The sequence below is a fragment of the Cupressus sempervirens genome, chromosome 5, assembly GCF_028749045.1.
Source record: "Cupressus sempervirens isolate cs-2001-9-10 chromosome 5, ASM2874904v1, whole genome shotgun sequence".
Lineage (NCBI taxonomy): Eukaryota > Viridiplantae > Streptophyta > Pinopsida > Cupressales > Cupressaceae > Cupressus > Cupressus sempervirens.
This window is the reverse complement of record NC_143122.1, coordinates 996,434,803-996,458,953: the sequence shown is the minus strand read 5'-3', so window position 1 is coordinate 996,458,953 and position 24,151 is coordinate 996,434,803. Positions and strand designations below refer to the sequence as shown.

Genomic DNA, 24,151 nt, shown 5'->3' with positions numbered 1-24,151 from the left:
TGCAATGTTATGGACATATCCCATACTATGTCCTGATGATGTGGTGCAATGCACCAAGTCTAACTCAAAGACATATAGAAGATATGCTTTATTTACTAAGAGCAGTACAATGGCAAAGTTCTTAGAAAGAAATATTTTGATGTTTGTTTGATATCTTTCATCTGAGATGTAATGAGAAGATGCACAATTAGATAGTGAATCATGACATTCAGATGATGATGTCAGTAGGTGTACAAGCCCTAGTATCACATGTGTGAGAAGTTATATAGATTGTGAGTTGACAATGCTATTGTAATTATAATTTGACTAATTATCTTATTATAATTAATTGGAAAAGCCTCAAGGTTGAATCAAGGAATTATTTTTAAGATATGGTATAAAGGAAATATGTTTTCTTTTTTTGTAATGCAAGTTGCATGCTAAGTAATTAACCAAGTGAAAAAAGGAGTAGAGCTCTTACTGAATTCTTGTAAGTGATCTGGAAGGGATTATTGAATGCAAGTTGTGTGATCTAGTTAAAATTTCCAAGGAAAAGAAGTATGGTTGAAAGGATAGAGAAAGAGGAAGGAAGGAAATTTCATCTCTATTATTCTACAAGGATTAATACAAATATCATTTGGACAATGGGTTCATTGATCTTAACCTTGAAGTTGTTTGGGTAGTGGGTCCAGCTATTTTCCACAACTCTTAAAAGGTTTGGAATCTCCTAATAGAGAATCAAAGTCTCCTAAGGGACTGGTATGTACTAAATGTTGTTATAGACTCCTAACAGAGTCCATCCTATAACAAGTAATATTTGTATTAGTACATCATCTTATGGGTACCATCCCCACCAAGGTTTTCCCTCTAATCAAGGGTTTCTATAGTTAACATATTTTGTGTTATTGTATATCAGTATCTTGTTATGATTTTTTATTAAATTGATCATATGGTTAAAGTTTATTAAGGTTGATCATTGTGATATTAGTTGGATAATTGATTCACCCTCCCCCCTACCAGTCATAGTGGTGGACTATATATTCTAACAATTGGTATCAGAGTATCAAGTCCTTGAAGGATAAGCTTAACAACTTTGGGAGATCTATGGTGAGTCATTTCAGAATAGACAGTCCTAAGTTAGATAGAGGAATTTTTGACACCTAGAAGATGGAGATTCTTGGTGAGTTATCGTATTTGTGTAAAGAATAGATCATTAAGTTTCTAGATCCAAATACCTTTTGTTGCATATAAAATAATATAGGTTCAAGTAAAGATAGATCTTGATCTAAAGAAGACATGAATATCAGGGAAGGTATTGATCTTCTTATGAAAAGAGAGCAAGAAGATATGGACATTTTTTCTTGTTGGACACATAAAGAGTTTGGTCATTTTTCATCCAGATGTCCTAAGAGTGTAAGAAATCTAGAAAGAGTTCACTTTCTAATGAAGATGAAGAATTTAAAGAAAGTATAGAAGGATTCTTGAATGATTATGATAATAAAGATAATGATCCTGAATTGGTTAGGAAAGAGGAAGTAATAGCTTTGGTAACTATTGTTGATCCAAAGGATAACCATCAAAATTTTGAAGTTTTCTTTGATATTACCAATTATCTGTAGAATGATATGCTAACTAAGAAAAGTAGAGAATAGAGGCTTGAACAAAGAGATGAGATAAGAGTTGAGATGGCAACTCCTACCTTAAACAGGAACATGACAAAGAATCACCCTCCAGAATAGATAATTGGAAGTAAAGGAAAAGATATGATGAAAATGAATAGTGTTAATAAGGAATTATGTCTTATTTCTCAAGTTGAACCTAAGAATGCACATGAAGCATGTAAAGATGATCATTGGATTCAAGAAATGAAGGAATAATTGGATCAGATTGTGAAGAATAAGACACGGGAGTTAGTTCCTAGACCTAAAGACAAGAATGTGATAGGAACAAAATGGCTATTTAGAAATAAGATGAATGAACAAGGTGAAGTTGTTAGAAACAAGGCCAAACTTGTATGAAAAAGGTTACTCATAGAAAGAAGGCATAGACTATGAGGAGACTTATGCCCCTATAGCTAGAATGGAAGCAACAAGAATGTTCTTGGCTTATGCAAAAAATAAGAAGTTCAAAGTATACCAAATGGATGTTAAATCATGTGTCCTAAATAGAGAACTTGAAGAAGAGGTATACAATGAGTAGCTTAAGGTTTCCCTCTAATAGAAAATAAAGAGATGGTATGTAGACTAAAGAAATCCTTATATGGTCTAAAGCAAGCACCTAGAACATGGTATGTGAGGTTGAATAAGTATTTGACAAAACTTGGATTTGTTAAAGGTACAACAGATGGTAATATGTATTTGAGAGAAATTGATAATAGCTTTTTATCATAGTAATATTTTTTGATGACATAATATTTAGAGGTAATGATGAAGCAAGTGATAAGTTTGTTGAAGAAATGAAGAATGAGTTTGAAATGACTATGATAGGAGAAATAAAAAATTTCCTAAGATTGCAGATATTGTAGAACAATGATGGCATTTTTATTTAACAAGCTAAGTATTTGAAAGACTTGTTGAAGAGATTTGGATTGGAGAGTTGTAAACTTATTGGTATAGCTATGATAAATGGTCACAAGTTATCTAGCAAGAATGAGACACCTATAGTTGAGCAAAAGAAATATAGATCCATGATTGCAATATTCAACTACACTAGACCATATATAGAAAATCTAGTTGGCATTGTAGCTAGATTTCAAGTGGATCCTAAAGAATATCATTATGTAATAGTAAAGAGGATATTCAGATATTTGAAGGGAACATTTGATTATGGAATATGGTATGACAAATCAAATGCTTTTAATTTATGTGAATATACTTATGTAGATTGGGCAGACAATATGGATGATAGAAAGAGCACTAATGGTGGAGCATTCTTTCTTGGAGGTGTTAAAAATTCACTAATAGAGATATGAATTTTTTGTTATTTATGGAAACACATGATGTACATGCTCACAAAAAGCCTCAAAAACAAAGATACTTATTGTTTGGTAATTAGAATATTGTCTAAGTGTGGAATTTAGTATACAGTAGTGCATTGTTTTGTTCATAACTTATTGTTGACATCATATTATGACTAACAAAGTTAGATGGAGATAGTATACATGTTGGTGATGATGTATATAACCTTAGAAACTAGTATGAACTATACAGAATAGAGATAATCATGTTTTAGCATAATAGGACAATGCAATTGAGGAAAACAATTATTTTGTTTACAAGATAATTACTTGTCTAGTTAGGGATGACATCCTAGATGTTTAGTCTAAGTTAGAAATATGGATAGTGGTCTTAGCCAACCCAGTAGAAACTTGTGTAAAAGCATGGTATTTATGCAAAGGACATCTTGTGTGTGATTACAAGTGTTATCTTGTAATTGTGATTGTATGTGAAATTTTTTATGAGCTATTTTGTGATCTGAGATTGAACTAAAGATCAAAGATCAATCAAGGAAGAAGTTACAGTACCTATATTCCAAAATTCTAATTGCATATTTGGGCAAGGAGCTCTTCTTGTAATTAGAAGTGCATATTTGGTTAGTGAGCTCATCTTGCATTCTTTGTACCACAACTCCTAACAAGGTTGGAATCTCCTAATAGGGACTTTTTATACTAAATTTTCTCATTGACTCCTAATAGGGTCCATCCTCTAGCAAGGAACTTATATATCAGTATATTATCTAGTGGGTATCATCCCCACCATGGTTTTCCCTTGGCCAGGATTTCCCTAGTTAACATAATATGGTGTTATGAGTTATCTTTGTACATTATTACTATTACTATTTAGCATTATTTCATTGCTTTGTTATGCATGGTTTAAAGTAAGAAATAATATCCATTTGGCAACTAAATTTTGTAGATTACTGATTGCCCCCCCCCCCCCCCTCTCAATAATCCCTATTTCTTACAATTGGTATTAGAGAACAATTACTTTGAAGAGGCTTAACAGCTTGAGTAAGATCCTTATGGATATGAAAAAGTTGATGAAGAACCTTGAAGAAGCTCTTGAACAAATTGATCTCCTTACTAAAGAAAGAGATAAGCTAAAGGATAGATATAAAGACTTCAAAGTGTACATTGGTCAATTGAAGGAAAAGATTTGACATCTCAAATCCAAGCTTGAATCTACTAAATTTAGTGATGATGATTATTCAAAGTTAAAGATAGAGCACAAAATATTGAAGCATGAATTGAAGATTACAAATCTAAAGTTGACTTTGAGAAATGATCCTTGTAAAATTGAGTCAGATTTGAAAACTAAAAATGCAGATCTAAGAGCAAGTTTGGCAAAGAAAATATCTGAGTTTAAAACATTGAAATAAGATAATGAATAAATTCATAAGTACAATACTATTGTGAAAGGTGAATTGATTCAGTGTAAGCAATAGCTTGAGAAACTTTATTCTAGTAGAGAAAAGCTTGATGATTCAATGTCAATACAAAGACCTACTTATGATAAGACTTATTGGAATTATAGATGAAGTAATTAAGAGGGGGGGTGAATCAGTTACCATAAAAACAAATCCAGATTCCTTAGATTTCTTAAATAACTAGTTACTATTGATACATGGTAAACACTTCACAAAAATGTTGTAACTCAATAGATTAACTTGTTACTGATCTTTTAGCATTCATAATTATTAACATGCATGCAAAAGAAAATAACATAAACACAAGAGACACCAAATTTAACGTGGAAACCCAATATGGGAAAAACCACCGAGTAACTAGCTACCAATTTTTGCTCTTCTAAAGTGAGCCCTATTAGGAGCCAACCTGTTAAAGGTTACAAAACACACTATTAGGTGTGACCCTGTTAGAAGATTTAATCACCCTATTAAGAGTGGCCTTGCTAGAGGTCTTTAGAACAATTCAACTAAACTATCACCTTGTTAGAGAACTTACAAAATGGCTACTAAACCAACTCTATTAAGAGATTTTGAAATCACTACTACAATGGTTAGAAAGTAACAATGAATTGACCTGAATAAGATGCAATTGAATTTGCTAATTATAGATCTCTATTATACATCATTATGTTCTTGATTAAATATAGCTTTACTACTCCTCAATGATCTCTGATCATCCTTCAAAATTCACTCTCACAATAACCAGTCCTCCTCCATATTCATATCACATCAAATCCATCAAACACACTTAGAATTCACAACTTGACCTCTTATATATACCATTCAAATTATCAAATCGGCACATTCACAAGTTACATTTACCAATAAACCATACATTAGTTGGCTAAAAATATTACATTAAACAAATAAACTTTATTTCACAAAATAATAAAATGCTTCATTGGCTGACCCAGCTCAGTAAAGACTATTTTAGAAATAATTTTTTGAGTTAACCACCTCAACTCAGTTAACATTGCAAAATCTGCAAAATCCTTTCACTTCTGAGTGAACTTGAACTAAATTTCCTTCACTAACCATGAGAACTCAGTAAGAACTATCTCTACCATATTTCCCTTTGATGATTGAGCAAGCTCAATAACAATTGAATTTCCTTTATCAACCTTGGAAGCTTGGTAACAATTGTTTGCACAAGGTAAACCCTGAGAATGCTCAATGGACACTGTAAACCTTCTATCAAACCTTTTGAGCTTGGTAGACTTTTCCTTCTAACTTACTGACCAACTGAGCTCGGTAGATTTTGACTGATAACTAATATGACATTTGTGTGACATCAAAGACAACACACAATTGAATAATTGTATCCAACAATCTCCCTCTTTGGCATTGATGGAAACACAACATGTCATAGTAGAATGAAATTAGAAAATAAGTCTTTTCTGATAGAATGCTTCTCCATCTTACATTTTATTTCACAAAACTCCTCAAATATAGTAATTTTCCTCTTTCATAGTAATCTCTTCCTCTTGCATAAATTCTCTTTTTCTTGCAAATTTCAAAAAGATATGAAAATAAACTCTCCCTCTTTGACAACACATGCCAAAGACAACACAACTTAACTGAAACTTAATGTACCTTAAGTACTAATTAATATGCAATGTCTTCAATACCTTGCTACATCAACTGATAGATCTTCAATTATGTTCATGTTGATGCATCACTAAAACTATATTTTAGTGAGTTTTTGATAGGGGAATGACCCCTAACTTACCTCTTAGATACAAGAATGCATCCTTAGGTAAAGGCTTTGTGAATATGTCAGCAATTTATTCCTTTGTGTGGACATATTCCAATCTAATCTCCTTATCTTGCACTAACTAACAAAGTGATACTTTATAGCAATATGCTTGGTTTTTGAATGCATCACTAGATTCTTGGATATGTTAATTGCACTTGTATTGAAACAAAACATAACAACATGTTCCTTGATTTCTTTCTTCATACCCTCCAATAGTTGCTTGAACCAAACAATTTTTTAATAGTTTACTGTTGCTGCAACATATCTAGCCTCTGCTATGGACTGGGATGCACAATTTTATTTTACTTGTCCAAGAAAACAACCTCTTTCCAAGAAAGAAAGCTCCTCCACTTGTACTCTTTCTTCCATCAATGTTTCCTGCCCAATCTACATTAGTAAACACTTTTAAATCCAGATTTCCTCCAAGTTTATACCATAATCCATAATCTTCAGTTCCTTTCAAGTATCTCATGATCCTTTTGATTGCCATCATGTGATTTTATTTTGATTTTTCTGAAAATCTAGCTACAATACCAATAGCAAGGGCAATGTCTAGTCTTGTATGTGTATATGAGTAATGTTAGTATGCTAATAGAAACCAAATTTAAATAAAGCTTCTACAAACTAAACAAAATTCATAAACTTCAAGATAGACTAAGATGAACTCTCAATTGAGAATATGAGCTATTAATGGACTCTCTCAATGAGAAGCTCTCTTGTTGAGTAGCTTTTGTCTAAAATAGATAGGATGTATGCTCAAGCTTATGCTTCAAAAAGGGCTTCAAATGGAGTTGGAATTTGGGTGTGAGTGTATGGTTTTGATATAAAATGGCTTCTCAAAATGGCATTATGACTTTACTTCATGGATTGTGTTGTTTTGCAAAGGGGAAGGATCCAATTTATAGGCAAGAGGCTTGAGGGATTGAGGGCTAAGATGCAAGGATGGGAAAAAGCTCATGGAGGGCTCAGATTGCATGAGAGGAGAGCACATGGATTGTGCTTCCTTACAGCCAATCAAAGAGTGACACATGTCACATGGTGAGATGATGGAGGAAAGGGGAAGGATGAGTCAACAAAGGAGGCTCAAGGGATAAAATATTCATAAAGACCCTCATAATGGCTTGTAAGAGCAATAAAAGGGCTTGGAAGAGTCATTTATGGCCTAGTGGGCTTCATAAAGTTTTATGGTTGGGATATTTTGAGGGAGATGAGAGGAATTTTGACTTGGGCTTGATTAGGAAGGTTTTAAGCTTGCTTAGGCTTGTGCAAATTATTAGAGGATGGATTAGGATGGTTTAGGATTAGCTTAGGGATAGGCAAGTGGATGGCATTTAATGAGGGTGGGTGAAGGAGGAGATATTTGTTAACTTTGGCTTGGGTTAGTAAGTCTTAACCCATTTTTAGGGAATGTGACAAGGTTAGGAGGGGATTAGGATTAGGTTTAAAGAAATCTTCTAGAAGAGTCTAGACTTTGGATGAGGATAAAGACTTTCTAGAATAGTCTAGAATTTCCTAGTATGAGGATGAAAACTTTCTCAAAGAGTCTAGAACTTCTTAGGATGAGGATAAATTAGATTTTTAGGAAATAAATAAAGTTTTATTTATTTCAAGGGTTTGGGTTGAGGAGATATTTATTAAAACTTTTTTAATAAACATTAGGATTAATATTTAATCTTAATTAAATATTTTGAGTTGGGATTAGGGGTAGGAAATGATGGGATTAGCCTTTAATCAAAATTAAAGAAGGATTAGAAGATTTTGGAAGAGGTTAGTGGTCTTAAGGAAATTGGCCAAGTTTTGGGAAAAAAATAAAATTTTTATTTATTTTGGGTTTTTTGGTCAATTTATTAATTAAATAATTAATAAATAAGGAAATAATGTTTAAATAAGATTTAAACATTTTTGGGAGGGATTCCTTAATTAAATATTTTTAATTGAGATAAAGAGATTTAATGACATAAAAATTAATTAATTAATTAATAAATGATGATGTCATCAAGAATTTTTCAGAAAATAAAAATACTTTATTTTCTAAAGGTTTTTAGGTGTCTACAGTATGCACTACATGCTGCAACTTTCCAATCATAGATCTATACAATGTTTGATCCACTTTCTTGGATTCATCATCCTTGTTAAGTTTCAATCAATACACATAGAGCCCCAACTGGTTTGCAGTCTTCCATACCATATTTTTTTAGTATCTCCTTGATGTATTTAGATTGAGTGATGTAGATGTCATTCTTATTTTGCTAAATTTGAAGACCAACAAAGAATTTGATCTCACCAAACATTAACATTTCAAATTCTTTATTCATTTGTTCTAAAAAATCTTTGCAAATATCATCATTTCCTGTGAACAAAGTATCATCTATAGGATTTCAAAGAGTCAAATTGGTGGAAGATGGGTTTTCGAGATCCCTAGGACTAGGATTGTGGATCTCGAAAGATGAGGCTTGGTGGATTGATTTGGATTGGTGGATCCCTAAGACTAGGATTGTGGATCCCTAAAGCTAAAGGTGAGGAGTGATTCAAAGAGATATTGATGCATAAGCTGGGGTAGGAGAGACAGATGTTAGATATGGATGGGGGATAATGGAGATGAAGGGAAACCATTGAAGCTTTTGAGTGGGGGGATACTTCAAAGAGAAGTACCACCATGTAGTTGAGCACTATATTTGCTATAGGACTGTTGGTCAATTGCCAAGGTTACCAAAAACATCAAGGCCATGTCACCAACCATCCAGAGGATTGATAGACTGACTCGAAACAAACACACAAGGATTGCTCCAGCATCACACATGAAACCCGAAGGAAACAGTGTGGAACCGACACTAGGTAACCCACAAGCAAAAAAGAAACAAACAAAAGACTTAATCAAAACAGTACACTCAGATTGTCCCATTCGCAGTATACCATGATATGAAAGATCGTGGCAACCTTAAGGAGGGAACAATTAGATTTCTTGGAAAAGATAATTCAAGACCCAATAGGGAAGATTCCAAATCGAAAGGAAGTGAAAATCCAAAGGGTAAAAGCATAGATCTGTGTCACCATTTGTGATACAAAAACCTGTTTTGGTCAAATCTCATTTCTCTATCAAAACTCAATTTTAAAAAAAAACTAAAAATTCCCTTTTATAGATTTCAAATTCAATATCATCATTATATAAATTTTTGAGTGTTTTGATTAGTTACAATATGTTATAATCTCAAAATATTATAAGTCGATATTTCAACATTTCAGAAGATGCTCTCTCAAAAAATGATAAAAAATAGTAAATCATATCAAAAAAATAAAAAATAAATATTTATCACTAGAGGAGAGAATCCTCTTCATGAATATGTAATTTATTTTCAAGAAGGTATAGATTTGATAGGGAAGTTTTGACAGGAGGAAAAAATTATTGGATTCTGACAAGCTCGAACTTGAGTACTTATAACAAAGAAAATATAAATCAAAAATAATTATTTCTTTTTTTGTGCACTAGCTATACATGTCATCTATAAAATATTTTCAAATTAGAACAAAAAAAGGTGATTTGCACATACTTGTTTGACGGGAACTACATCCTATATTTTTTATAGTTAAAAAAGGGACTTCAAAATAAAATAAAATGAATAAATTCTTAGTCAAAAAAATTATAAAAATTATAGGCATAAAATTCATACAATTCTACACATTTCATTAGTTTACATCATCTTCATATTTTAAACACAAATACCATTTTTTTTGTCATTAATGTTGAACTGTCACATTCTGATATCACATTTCTTTATAAAAGGTGACACAGGTTTGTGCTTTTACCCCAAAAGAGAACCGTTTGCCAATGAGATGGGTAGGACGAGGTACTAACAGACCAAGATCGAACATGAGGAAAGCTATACCCTACAAGGATCTATCGAAGAGCACCTAAGCCGATGGATCTGGTTGAGTGATGTGTTTGGCAAGCTAAACTAAGAAGGATAACACTTTGGTGACAGGAGATCTAGTTAAAGGATGCATTGGAATAGCCAACCAAGGGTTGTGTGATGTGCGCAAGATGCTGATCAAGGAGGAAATGACATGAAAGTTGGATAAATACAATGGTACTAAGCTAAAGAGGATGTACAAGCTGATGGACCAAGATATGTTACAAACTGAAGCTGACCAAGATAGTTACAAGTAGGCAAAAGCTTAGGATGATAAGATAGCGGGATGGTTCGATGTTGTGCAAGATGCGAAAGCTAAGGGTGGGGTGATAGTGAAAGATATGGATTTGGCAGGATGCATCCAATGATGATGATAGATCTGTGACCAAGGATGGGGACAATGCTAGGGTTGGTGGTAGCTGAGCTGATAGATGGCGCTAGAGTGAATGGCTAATGAGAGGATGACATTGGATTTGCATGAGGACAGCCTAGAGTGAGAGACCAATGATAAGGAAGGATGGACAAGACAAGATCTCCAAGGAATACAGTGCACCCAGTCAGAAGATGACATGCAGAAGGAGGTCTTACGATGGATGTGATAGGATTGAAGCTAGGATGGAAAAGTTGAAGGCGCTAGGGAGATGGATGATAGCTAGGATGATGGGGTGAGGTTGCAGAAGATAAGTGGATAGTGATAGATAAAAGCTGGAGGATGAAAGATACGTGGATAAATTGGAAGATGGAGCTGGATGGAAAGATGTGACCAAAATCATGAGGATGATAGGCTAAGTTGGGGATGGCTGGATTATGCATGAAACTTGTTTGCCAAGTTTTCATCATGGTACTTGTCCAAGGTGCTTGAATTGCCAAGTTTTCACCATTGGACGCTTTTTTTTTTTTGGACTTTTTGACTTTGGACTTAGCTGGAATGATTTTGGCTTTCTTTAGCTATTTTTTTGGCTTTTTTAGGATTTTTCACTGGCTGTTGGAATGTTCAATTTTGTTGCTAGCTATTGGTACACCCGATGTGTGATTTATGCAATAGATTGGATTAGATGGGATTGATGGTAGGAGATGGAGGGATGAAAAGGCTGGAAAGGAGCATGAGATGGGGATGCTTGCAGGATCAACATTGGCACATGTTGGGACGGGTGTGAAAAGAGCATATGGGAGATAGATGGTAGATGCGAGCTTGATGAAGGATTTTTGGAAGCGTGCTTGGGAATATAGGCACCCAAGATGGACTTAGGAGATGGGGGACACGAGTCACTGGATGAGGGATTAGCAATGGGGGATGCCATTATGCATTGGGTTTCAACTTTTTTCTTTGGGATCCACATGGTTTTGGATTTTCTTTTCATAGGCTTTTGCATTGTTTGGCATTCTTTGATTGGATTTTGCCTTTTTGGAGTATGTCTTTTAGAATAGACATATGATTGCCTAGGATGTGGATTTTTAGCTTTATGCATTTTGAAGTTGGCATTCACATTGTTGTGGTAAGCTTTGGGAAGATGGTCAGGAGAAGCTTTGTGAGATGGAAAGGATATGGAAGAGCATGTAGGGGGATGATGGATGATGTGCCTTGATACATGCCTTTGTTGATCTTGCGTAGGAATGGATGGAATAGGATTTTTATGATGGTTGATAGGAGGATGGAGGATGGTAGATTTTGAGACATAGGGAGCCAAAATGGATTTAGCGGATGAAGGGGGGATATGGTAGGTTGTTTTGGGTTGCAAAGATGGTGGAGGGGGGATGACATAAGATTTCTTGAAAGAGTGATGGGAGGCTGGGATAGTGGGCTTGGAGATAGGCTTGGTTTGGGGGTGTGGTGTACCAACACCTTTAGATGGTGAGCCTTTGGATACATATCCAAGACCATGAAATCCTAGATTTTTTTGTGCAATAATAGGCTTTTTGATTCCTTGCTCTTGTGGTCCTAAACCTTGACCTTGATAATGCCATCGATTGAGCATTTGAATGAGCTGAGGAAACTTTTTTCTTGCAGAAAATGGTAGAAGTGCTTCATTAGGTGTATTGCAATGGGGAGATACTATTCTTAATTCTTCTGCTGAGAGTGGGCCACCATGGATGAATGTAAGTGAACCAAGAGGGTAGATTATAGATGGTGGAATAGCTTGGATAGGTGGTAAGATGGAAGCATGGAGCGGAGGAGATGGTAGGATAGGATCTTGATTTAGCTGATGGGATGAAAAAATATCCTATAGTAGAGGAGGTATGCTTGAGGTTTTGGAGATGGAGGGGATAGTGACTGCACTATGGATGGAAGACATGGTACGATGATATCTTCATTTATGCTTTGGGGGATGTCAACATACTTTTGGGCAGGATCTTAATAGGATTGGTTTGGAGTGGATGGTGCGATAGGAGGTGAAGGGATGGACTCTTCAAAGGCAGTGGATGGATAGATGGGAGATTCAGTAGTGGAGATGGGTGAGTAGAAGATGGATGCATAAGGGTCATTATGGGAGATTTGGGAAATGCTTGGAGGTGATGTGGATAGGATTTGGAGGGTTTTGACAGATGGTGGGATTTTGATGCTTGCGGGAAGTGGAAGGATGACACTAAACCATCTAGTTCATCTACTCTGCTCTGTCTTGCCGACTTAGCAACTGATGATGATGATCAAAAAGATTTGATCTCATCCCTATCTAAGCTTATTCAAAAGAATAAAATAGTAAAAATCTTACAAAAAACCTTGATGGAGATTACTAACAAACTGCATAGTACTTTGGCAGTGTAGCACACCAAATCAGATCCTAAACAGAGGTCACAAGTAGTGCTGAAATTATTTGATGAAGAGTTTACTAACTTGTTGAATGTTGTAGAATTAAAGGTATATATTTCACATAATGCTAACTTTTTTAGCACCATCTATCAAAACATTAAGAATGATTTGGTTAGTCTTTATACTTGTATTAAGAAACTTTGGAAATGTCAACAAGATGGGAAAATTTTGCATATCAAGTGTACATTATCATACAAGCTGACCAAGGAAATCAACAATCAGATAGAAGGAAAGATGAGTGAGCTAGAGGCTTTATCTAGCTAGATCCAACATCCATTTGCAAAGTTGATGATTTTGAATAAAAAGTTGCTAGTATTCACAATGATACCAGGAAACTGGAACTTTGAAAGGAACAAATTTTGAAGATGTTGTCAGAAATCACAGAGTCTATTGCTTTGAGAGTATCTTTTGCTAAGAAATAGTTGGAGGAACGTGTCAAGGCCAAGGGCACATATTCTAATTTTTTTTATTAAGATCTTAATGCAGTTGAGATTGCAATCATATGCTCTATGTGCAATTCTCACATCAGTTGAATCCACCAAGGAAACATGGACTAAAGGTATGAATAGTCTAAAGAAAAACTTTGATTATTCCATGAAGATCATATAAACATAAGGAAGGACAACATATTTGATAGTTTTGGACAGATTTCTAACATTTTGACCTTTGTCATTGATGTCAAAGGGGGAGTAGTTGTAGAAAATTGATAAGTACTTGAATTGTCGAAAGGGGAGAATATTGTAAGTACATAATGTGAAACAAATCATAAGGGGGAGTATATGTAAATTTGGACAAATTGTAATAGATGTAATGTAATGTGTTGTTGTTTTTTTTTTTTGTGTGTTAAGTTTTTGTCACTTAGCTAATTTTCCCTATTTTGTTGCCATCAATGCTAAAGGGGGAGATTGTTGACAACTGGCTAATAGAGCTATGTAATTGTTGTCATTTATGGAAACACATGATATAAATACTCATAGGAAACCTTAGAAATAAAGATACTTAGTGTTTGGTAATCAAAAAATTATCTAGGTATGGAATTTGGTATACATCAGTGTATTGTTTTGTTCATAACTTGTTGTTGACATAATATTATGACTAGCAAGGTTAAATGGAGATAGTATAGATGTTGATGATGATGTGTATAACCTCAAAAGTTAGAATAGACTATATGGAATAGAGATAATAATGTTTTAGCAAAGTAGGACAATGAAATTGAAGGAAAGGATTATTTTGTTTACAAGATAATTACTTGTCCAATTAGGGTTGACATCCTAGATGTTTACTCTAAGTTGGAAAAATGTATTGTGGTCTTAGTTGACCCAATAGAAATTTGTGTAAAGGCGTGTTATTTATGCAAAGGACATCCTGCGATGAGAAGTGTGATTACAAGTGTTATCTTGTAATTGTGATTATATGCAAACTTTTGTGAAAGTGATATATGTGAAGTTTTGTATGAGCTATTCTGTGATTTGAGATTGAGCTAAAGATCAGAGATCAGTCAAGAGAGTAGTTACAATACCTATATTCTAGAAGTTTGATTGCATGTTTAGGCAGTGAGCTCCTCTTGTAATTAGAAGTGCATGTCTAGGCAATGAGTTTATCTTGCATTATTTGTACCACAACTCCTAATAGAGATTCAAAGCCTCCTAATAGGGACTCCTTATACTAAATTTTTCTCATTGACTCATAATAGGGTCCATCCTCTAATAAGGAACTTATATATCTATATATTATCTAGTGGGTATCATCCCCACTGGGGTTTTCCCTTGGCTAGGGTTTCCCTAGTTAACAAAATATGGTGTTATGAGTTATCTTTGTGCATTATTACTATTACTATTCAGCATTACTTTATTGCTTTATTATGCATGGTTTAAAGTAAAAAATAATATCTAGTTGGCAATTAAAGTTTGTAGATTACTGATTCACCCACCATCTTAGTAATCCCTATTTCTAACTGGAGGAAGATTTGTTTCTTGGCTGAGAAAGAAACATGATTTTATCTCATAGAGTACAATTAAGTCAAAGTATGTAGCAAGAACAAATAATTGTAATCAAGTTATGTAGATTAAAAAGATGTTAAAGGATATTGGTACTGAGTTTACTAAATCTGTTATCATATATTGTGATAACATAAGTACAATAAGTATGTCTAAGAGTCCTATATTGCATTCTAAGACTAAGCATATTTCCATTAAGTATCATGTCTTGAGAGAAGGCAACATTAATAGAGATTAGATTGGAGTATCTGAGCACTAAAGATCATATTACATATATCTTTATGAAGCCCTTAACTAAAGATACATTTGAATATTGAAAAGGTATGCTTGGGGTTATGCCCCTACCTACTTCAAAGTAGATGATTTAGTAAGCACATTAGTCTAGTGGTATAGAGAACTATTGTTAGATTGGACTAACTATTGATGCTTCCTATATGGGGGAGTATCTATTGAGAGCCGAGTCATTAAATACTCTTAGTATTTGGTATTAAATAGTGTCTTTAGACACTTGATCTGATTGTACATTGGAGAAGTATATTAAAAATTGTTATATTGACATAATGAGGTCTTTGTCATTGATGTCAATGGAGGAGAATATGCATGAAAAAAATCTCCTAAGAATGTATGAGGAGAATGCATGAAAATCTCTACTTTATTAGCGATATTTAGAAATATTCATGTAAATAAGGAAGAATGTCTCTATGAAGGAGATATGCAACATGGGAATTTTAGATTTGATTGATGAAGAGGATTAAGAAGATGAAATCAACAACACTAGCAGAGTACCATTTTGTATTCTTAGAACTTAGATAATTTTCATTCATAATGCCATTAATGCCAAAGGGGGAGATTGTTTGCATGAATATTGATGATACTACATTGGGGGAGTACCCTAAGCATTGGAGAGTATTGACATGTTGCATTCATGATTGTTCTTGTCATTGATGTCAACATAGCAATAAGCCTGTGAAGACTGACAGAGTAGGAGACATAGATCTTAATTGTATGGACAAAGTTTTGATTGTCTGGCGATGCCTAGTCATGGACAAGTTTCATACTATGTCTTGATAACATGACACAATGCATAGAGTCTAAGTCAAAGATGTGTGAAAGATATGCTTGATTTATAGAGAGCAGTACAAAGACAAAGTTCTTAGAAAGTAGTCTTCTAATGCTTTTTTAAAATCTTTCATCTAAAATGTAAGGAGAAGATGTGCGGTCAAACAATGACTCATGATAGTTAGATGATGATGTCAGCAAATGTGCAAGCCCTCATATCACAAGTGTGAGAATTTGTATAGACTATGAGTTGATCGTGCTATTGTAATTCTAATTTAATTGATTATCTTATTATAATTAATTGGAAAAGCCTCAAGGCTGACTCAAGGAATTATTTTTAGTATATGGTACAAAGGAAATATTTTTTCCTTTTTTATAATTTGCAAGTTGTATGTGATGTAATTAAGCAAGTGTAAAAATAAGCAGAGTGCTTAGTGAATGTGTGTAAGTGATCCAAGGGATTACTGGATCTAAATTATGTGATTTGGTTACAAGATTTGAAGGAGAAAAAGTCTAGTTGATAGGAAAAAGGAAGAGAAAGGAAGGACATTTGATTTATATTATTTTGCAAGGAATAAAATAGAGATCATTTAGATAGTGGGTTCAGTGATCTTAAACTTGAATTTTTCTGGGCAGTGGGTCTAGCTATCTTCCGCAACTCCTAATAGGGTTGGAATCTCCCAAAAAGGATTGAAAGTCTCCTCATAGGGACTGATATGTACTAAATATTGTTATAGACTCCTAATAGGGTCTATCCTCTAACAAGGAATGTTTGTATTAGTACATCATCTTGTGGGTACCATCCACACTGGGATTTTCCCTCTAGTCAAGGGTTTCCCTAGTTAACATATCCAGTGTTGTTGTGCATGAGTATCTTGTTATGGTTTTTTATTACATATATTTCTCATCTGGTTAAATTTTATTAAGTATGATCATTGTGATATTTGTTGGATAACTGATTCAACACCCCCCCCCCCCCCCCCCCCAACCAATTATAGTGGTGGATTGTATAGTCTAATGGGTTTATGGCTAGGTGTACCTTTGTCCCTAGTTATCATTCCCTCCTTGAGTCAAAAATCTTCCCAAATCTATGAGGTTCCCCTACACCATACTCCATAGGAAGAAGAATATGAAACTCCATTTGAGATGAGTTCTTCAAGACTACTCTCATTCTTCTTGATGTCTATCTCATCTATCCAAACTATCTTTGATTCGATGAATCCTTCATAATTAACTAGGTATTGAATATATGTTCTCTTCTTGGTCTTCTTCACAACCTTTGAGTCCAAAATGATTTCAATTTTCAAAGATTGGCTCTATGGGAGACCCTTTAACCATTCCACATTACCATCTTCTTATGTATTTGTCTTAGTACTAGAAAAACATCATCTTTATAGGGATTGAGCTATGAAACATAAAAATTGGTGATATACCTATGTAAGGAAGAAATTTAATTGCATAAGTATTAGGAGAAGACTTATGGACTATTCTACATAGACCAATCTTCTTCATCATCATTTTCATGTGTTTCTCTTTTGACAATCTTTATTTCTTCAAGTGTTCCCATTCCAAATCCCCAATAAGAAATCATGCATCTCTCATTTTTTATCTATAGTATTTGACTTTAGTTTTCTTAAGGGTGGTAACTTGATCATGTATGTCCTTGATCACCTTTCCAAACTTCTCACTTTAAGAATTGTTCCTTCCATTTCTCAATAACTCTCTAAGTCCTAAAAGTCCTCTAAGATTCATCTCATTCACACTTAAAATGGTATTTCACCTTTATTCCTATAAACTAAGTCATTATAGGAAAATTTCTCTTGTGGAATAAATGCATCCAATGCTGAGCCATGTTGTTTGGTCATACATCTCAACAAGTTTCCTAGGGATAGGTACTGAAAAGTTCAACAATTTCATCTATTTTTGGATGATAGGAGGAATTTAAAGAGATATGTATCCCCATATTATTCTATAGGGTTCTACAAAAGTAACCCACAAACTTTGCATCTCTTTCCGATACTATACTTGAAGGAAACCCATAAATTTTGACCACTTATTCTAAAGAAAATGTATGCAATATGTATATCATCATTTGTGATTTTTAAAGGTAGAAAGTTAGCCATCTTTCTATATCTATCTAAAATCTCAAAGACATTTCCATGCCTCTCTTTACGTCTTAGGTAGACCCATAAAAAAATACAAATATTATCCCATGGTCTACTTGGAATGGGAAAGGTTTGGTAAAGCCCTACATTTGTAGATACTCCTTTAGATATTTTTGATATCACACATGAATCAAAATATATCCAAACATAAGATTTCATATCAGGCCAATGATACTACTTTCTCATCTACTTCAACATCTTTTCAAGGCCAAAATGACCATGTAGACTCCCACACTATTTTTCCTTAATGATATTGTCCCACATAAAACATCCAGGGACACATAACTAACTCCCATAGAACAAAAATCCTTCCTAGATTAAATAGTCATAAAACTCAACATGGTAAGTATTACAAAATTTTGGACATGCCTTATTTATCTCATAGAAATCTCCACCCCTTTCATACATAGACTTGAAATAATATACTTCCACATTTTATGACTGTATCTCCTATATTTTTAATGCCCTCATAACTAAGAAATTTATACATTTTTTTATTTCACTTTATTATGCTTAATGGTGAAGAAATAGGCTTGTATGGAATCCACCCATTTCATGTATTTGTGACTAAACTTATCTTGATCGGTCAAGAAACTAAGGGATTTTATCTATTAAAGCAATTAATTCTTTGGGTAAAAGATAATTCCTCCATTTCTTGAGCCTTGTACAAGTGAATACCATTCAAGATCATAAGAGCAATACTTCCTCTTTTATTTATTTAATTTCTCACTAAATAAGGAAACCTTCAATGCTTTTGTAGGATTTCCCCTACGATCATATTACTTGCATCACATTCAGTTGCAAAAATTTTATTAAAATCACGAAGAATAAGAATAGGTCACTATGATACCTTTACCTTCAGTGTCTCAAATGACTTACTAATCACCACTATCCAAGAAAACCTATACATTTTCCCTCCTTTGATAGTCTCCAATATGGGTGCACAAATTTGACTAAATTTCCTAATGAACTTCCTATAAAATATAGATAAACCATGAAAACTCCTAACTCATCCCATTGTCTTTGCAAATGCCCATTTCACTATGGCTTATGATTTTGGTGAATCCATCTTTGGACTACCTCTACAGATGAAAAATCCAAGGTAAACTAATTTATGCTTTATAAAAGTACACTTTTCTAGATTGATTTGTAACGTTTCTTCAGGTATTTTCTCAAAACCAAATCCAAATGTCTTAGGTGTTCCTTTCTTGTATTACAAAAGATGAAGATGTCATAATAGTACATGATAATAAAAAATTACCAATAAACAACTTAAGTACTTAATCCATTAGACTCATGATAGTGCTAAGGGCATTACTTAAGAAAAAAGTTATCACCATCCATTCATACAATAATTCATTATTTTTGAATGCTATAGATTCTACTCATCACCTTCTTTTATCCATATTTGGTGATATCTACTTTTTAGGTCTATCTTGGAGTAATAAAAACACCTTCATAAATAATCCATTATATCCTCTATTATTGGCATTACAAATATGTAGCTTGTAGTGATCTTGTCAATGCCTCTTGAATTAGTGCAAATCCTCCATTTGTCATCACTTTTGGGTGCAAGGATGATAGGCACTAGACATGGACTAACAATCCTACTTTTCAATTCCTTATCAATAAATTATATTCATTCTTAGATGGATTCAACTTATATGCTACCTTTTTTGGTAAGCTATCCCAAGGGATGAAGTCAATATGATGGCCTATATTGAGGATTGGTGGTAGAGAGTTACACATGTCTTCAACCACAACATTTTCATACACTTGTAAAAACTATATCACCTCTCTAGGAATGTCCCTCTCCTTTATACTAGACTATCCTTTTATTTCCTTTGATTCCAACACCAAGGAAAACATAACATTATCCTCCTTTAAGGTCTGAAACATTTCCTTCTCTCATACTAACCAGATATTTTATCCTTTTTGTTACTCTCCTCCATAATTAGGTAAATGATTCATGGTGTAACTTACACCATCCTTGGTTATTGTGTTAACATTATTTTATCCATCATGTTGAGCCTTTACACCATATTTCCAAGGGTGACCAAGTAATAAGTGACATGCATTCATTGTAACTACATCACAAAGTAAGAATGCAACTACATCACAAAGTAACTAATGCTTAAACCCTCCTATATGGAATGATACCCATTCTTTCTCATTAACCAAAGTGTTTTTACCCTTAGTTAGCCATGACATTTTATAAGGAAAAGGACAATGAACCCTTCTTAATTTTGGTTTCTTTACCATTTTTTTGATAAATAGTCCATTCTCTATTAAATAAAATATTAAAGTTACATATTCACAAAAAAGGGGCCGAGGGATACAAGATCACCTTGCAAGAGTCCACATGGCACATAGTTGGAAACAACTAACAATTATTCATCAAAAAAAAACATAACTGCCCTTAGGTGGCCATAGTAGCACCAATCGAGGGAGGAGGATCCCAATGGTCATGAAAACCCCAATGATCTATGAGGTTGGAGGGAAGCTCATGAGGATTCCACCCATCATCAATAGTAGCATGGGTAGTAGGTTTCTCTACCATTTTGACTAATACTAAATTTTATGTTGTACCTAAGTCTATAATTACCTTATCTTTGAATGAATTCCTAGTTATTGACTTCCTTTTTGGAGGATCTTGAGGGATTGGTGTCTTCAATAAGGTCCTTCTTACCATCAATCATTTTCCTTGTTCCAGATCTATAAGCCTAGATGGAGATGTCACACTTTGATAGTCCTCTTCAAGGGTCAATTGTGTCCTTCTTTTCCCACCTTGTGAATTGGTATGATTCTTCTTAGAGAATCTCTATAACTCTTTGGATGTCCCACTGGGCCACCATCATAGCTTCTACTAGTGAATGGTTCATTCCTTCTTCCCAATTCTCCAAATATGCCTCAATCATTAGGTAGCCTCCGTTTGCAATTCCCTCTAAAGTTGGTGTTCCCTTTTTTCTCTACTTGGATAGGATCTCCTTGAGTCCTTTAAGGTTTCTCTTGGACATTGATCATCATTCATTCTTGAACTCAAATCTTCAACATTGGAGCTTCTTCATTATGGGGAAGATACATTGTCTCTTTTAGTTCTCTCCCTTGGAAGAAATATCGATTGTTCTTAGGTGTCCAATTCAGCACTTGGGGTGACATTTGGAGTCATTCATGCTTAGTCACATGTACTCTTTTAATTTCTTTTTTTTCCTTTTCTTTTTGATAGGTTCTTTTTCCAATTGGGTTGCTCTCCTTTTCTCTATTGGTGAGAGGTTAAATTATTTTGTATATGGGTACCTAATTTCAAGACCTTTCTCCAAGACCCATACATTCTTGCACTTCATAATGAAAGGTTTTACATCTCCCTAAGTCTCAATTAAGGGAGGATGAAAGAGAATTCATATATGTTTCCTATACATAGATTTTTCAAGTATAATGTGTGTTTCTATATGATGCATAAAATAATTGTGTGCATGCTTAAGAATATTTTTATTTGTAATTAAGCACATGTTTACCAATGCATGTTCTGGATGAGTTCACTTAGTTGAGCTTTAGTACAAAATTCTCAAGTTGTACAAATTATCTTGCTTGATCTTTTTTTTTACAATAAGTGTTGTGCATGTAGTGGACTCTTGGCTTGTGGGTTTTAATATTCAACTCCTATACTCTTTATCGAGTTTTAATTGAGTGAAAGAAAGAGATTATAAATAAGACATTAATCTGGAATAATAGAAATATTAAAATTATTATTTTTTATCAACCATTTTTAAAGAATAACAATTTTTTTTTTTTTAATTGATCAATAACTAGTATAGATATCTTAAATAAATCTATCTAAAGAAATGTCAATAGATATCCACTACAAAATAATTATAATTTAATTTACTACATCTAAAATTGCTTATAATTCCTTTATCCCCATTTATTTAGTTTTTTACTAATTTAAGCTTTTTATTTTTATTTTATTTTAAATGGATGATTTATATCTACAAATATTATTTTTAATGGATATTTTATGTTCTATTTATTAAATTATTTTTAAAAGTATATTCTATTTATAATAAGATTTAAACTTTTGACATGTAGATAGTTAATATCATGAGAATTTTTGGAGTTTGATTGTGTCGTAATTTTTAAGCATCAACGTTTCGGATCACACACAGTGATCCATCATCAGGATGAGGAGTGCAAGAGAATAGAGAAAAAATGTAAAGTGGCAGATTGGAGGGAGCAAAGAGATTAAAAAAGGAGGAAGAGGGGGGGGGGGAAGAACTAGGATTCAAAAAATTTAAAAGAGGGCAATTGGTGTAGAGGAGAGAAGAGAAGATGGAGAAGAAAAAACAAAAAACTAAAACATAAAAATTCAAAATTGAAAAAGTAAAACTAAAATAGAACAAAAAATACTAATTTATACTAATAACAAAATAATGCAATAAAAAGAAAAATAAGAATTACGAAATAAAGAACAACGAAATAAATATATAAAAGTGGTAAATAAAGTTAAAAAACTAAAAAATGAAAAAAGGCAGGAAAGAAACAAAACAAATAAAAACCAATTAAAGGGGGGGAACAAATTTTTAACAACAAAAAGAAATAAAAATGAAAAACTAAACAAAGAAAAAAGAAAAATAAAATAAAAAGATAAAATAATATAAAATGAAATAGCTTTTAATATTACAGTTTTAAAGAATTAAAAAACTAATAGATAAAAAGAAAAAAGGGGGGGGGGAAGTAAAGTAAAGAACAAAAAAAGGACGACAAATGAAAACTAAATAAATATTGAAATTAGTTGGCGAGACTAAGAAGAAAAAATGAAAAAAATGAAAAGACACTACGCACAATAACCCTACCCCCAATAATAATGAAAACGAGATAGAGTTTGAGCACGAGAACCTGAAAGAAGGAAGAAAAGCCAAGCCCAACAACCAATGAGAAAATAAAAACTCGGGGGAAGGGAGAGAAATGGGGAGCCCCAAGGAGGGAGAGCCAGACACCAAAGAGGAATAAAAAGAAGAACAGGAAGGAGCAGGGGACTGCTACTGACCAGCAACCAGCACCAAGAGGAAAAAAAAAAAAAGAAGAAACAACAGAGGACGAGCGCAGATCGCGAGACTAGGATCGATGGCACTTGGCTAACATCGGAAACCAGGAGGGGTTTAGGGTCCATCCCTCGTCCCTATTAAGGTTTATGGGATGACCATTGATTTCAATTGCTTCCTTAAGTTTCCTCTTGACATAATTGTCCTCCTTAGATAAGAGACGAGCATCTTCTAGGCAGATGTGATGCTTGGTGGTAGATGAGTGTTCAGCTAAGGCTGACTTTTGAACCCTATCATGTCTGATGTCCGCACTATGCTCCTTGATACGAGTGCTAAAGGAACGACCGGTTTCACCTATATAAGGCATACCACAAGAGCAAGACACTTTGTAGACTCCTGATTCTGAAGAGACATCATTGGAGTCTTTGAGTGCAGGGGTCCAGTTTTTTATCCTATGTAAGGTTTTGAAAGCCACCCGTAAGCCTTTTTTACTCAAAATCTTGGCAAGCTTTTGCGAGACACCATCAACGAAGGGAAGAGACACAAAGGAGGGGGGTGGAGAGGGATTGGGTTTGGGAGCAGAGAGGGATAAGAAGAAAGAACGAGCTTGGGCGAAGGCCTTCGAAATTTGTTTACCGGAGTACCCATTCAGTTTGAAGACTTGGCGAAGGTGGGTAAGCTCCAGATTTAAGTGGTCATCATCACAGATTCTGTGGGCCCTTAAAGACAAGGTCTTAAGGATGCCAACTTTTTGGCTGGGATGGTGATGAGAAGAGGCATGGAGGTACAAATCAGTGTGGGTGGCTTTTCGAAACACCCGACGACCTAGAGATCCATCAGATTTCTTAATGAGTAACACATCAAGGAAGGGTAACCAATCATTGGATTCAAGCTCTTTGGTGAAAGAAATGCAAGAAGAAATACTGTTGATATGTTGGTGAAACTCCTCAAGTTTCTCCATCCCATGGGGCCAAC

At 34.0% G+C, this 24,151-nt stretch overlaps 1 protein-coding gene across 1 annotated transcript; it reads right to left on the bottom strand.

Annotated features, from left to right (window-relative positions):
- Nucleotides 1-23,249: 23,249 nt before the first annotated feature.
- On the bottom strand, nucleotides 23,250-24,137 carry LOC149559279 (uncharacterized). The gene has a single exon (XM_089831332.1). It carries the CDS (start codon nucleotides 24,135-24,137, stop codon nucleotides 23,250-23,252), a length of 888 nt encoding a protein of 295 aa, XP_089687458.1.
- Between the last annotated feature and the right edge of the window lie 14 nt (nucleotides 24,138-24,151).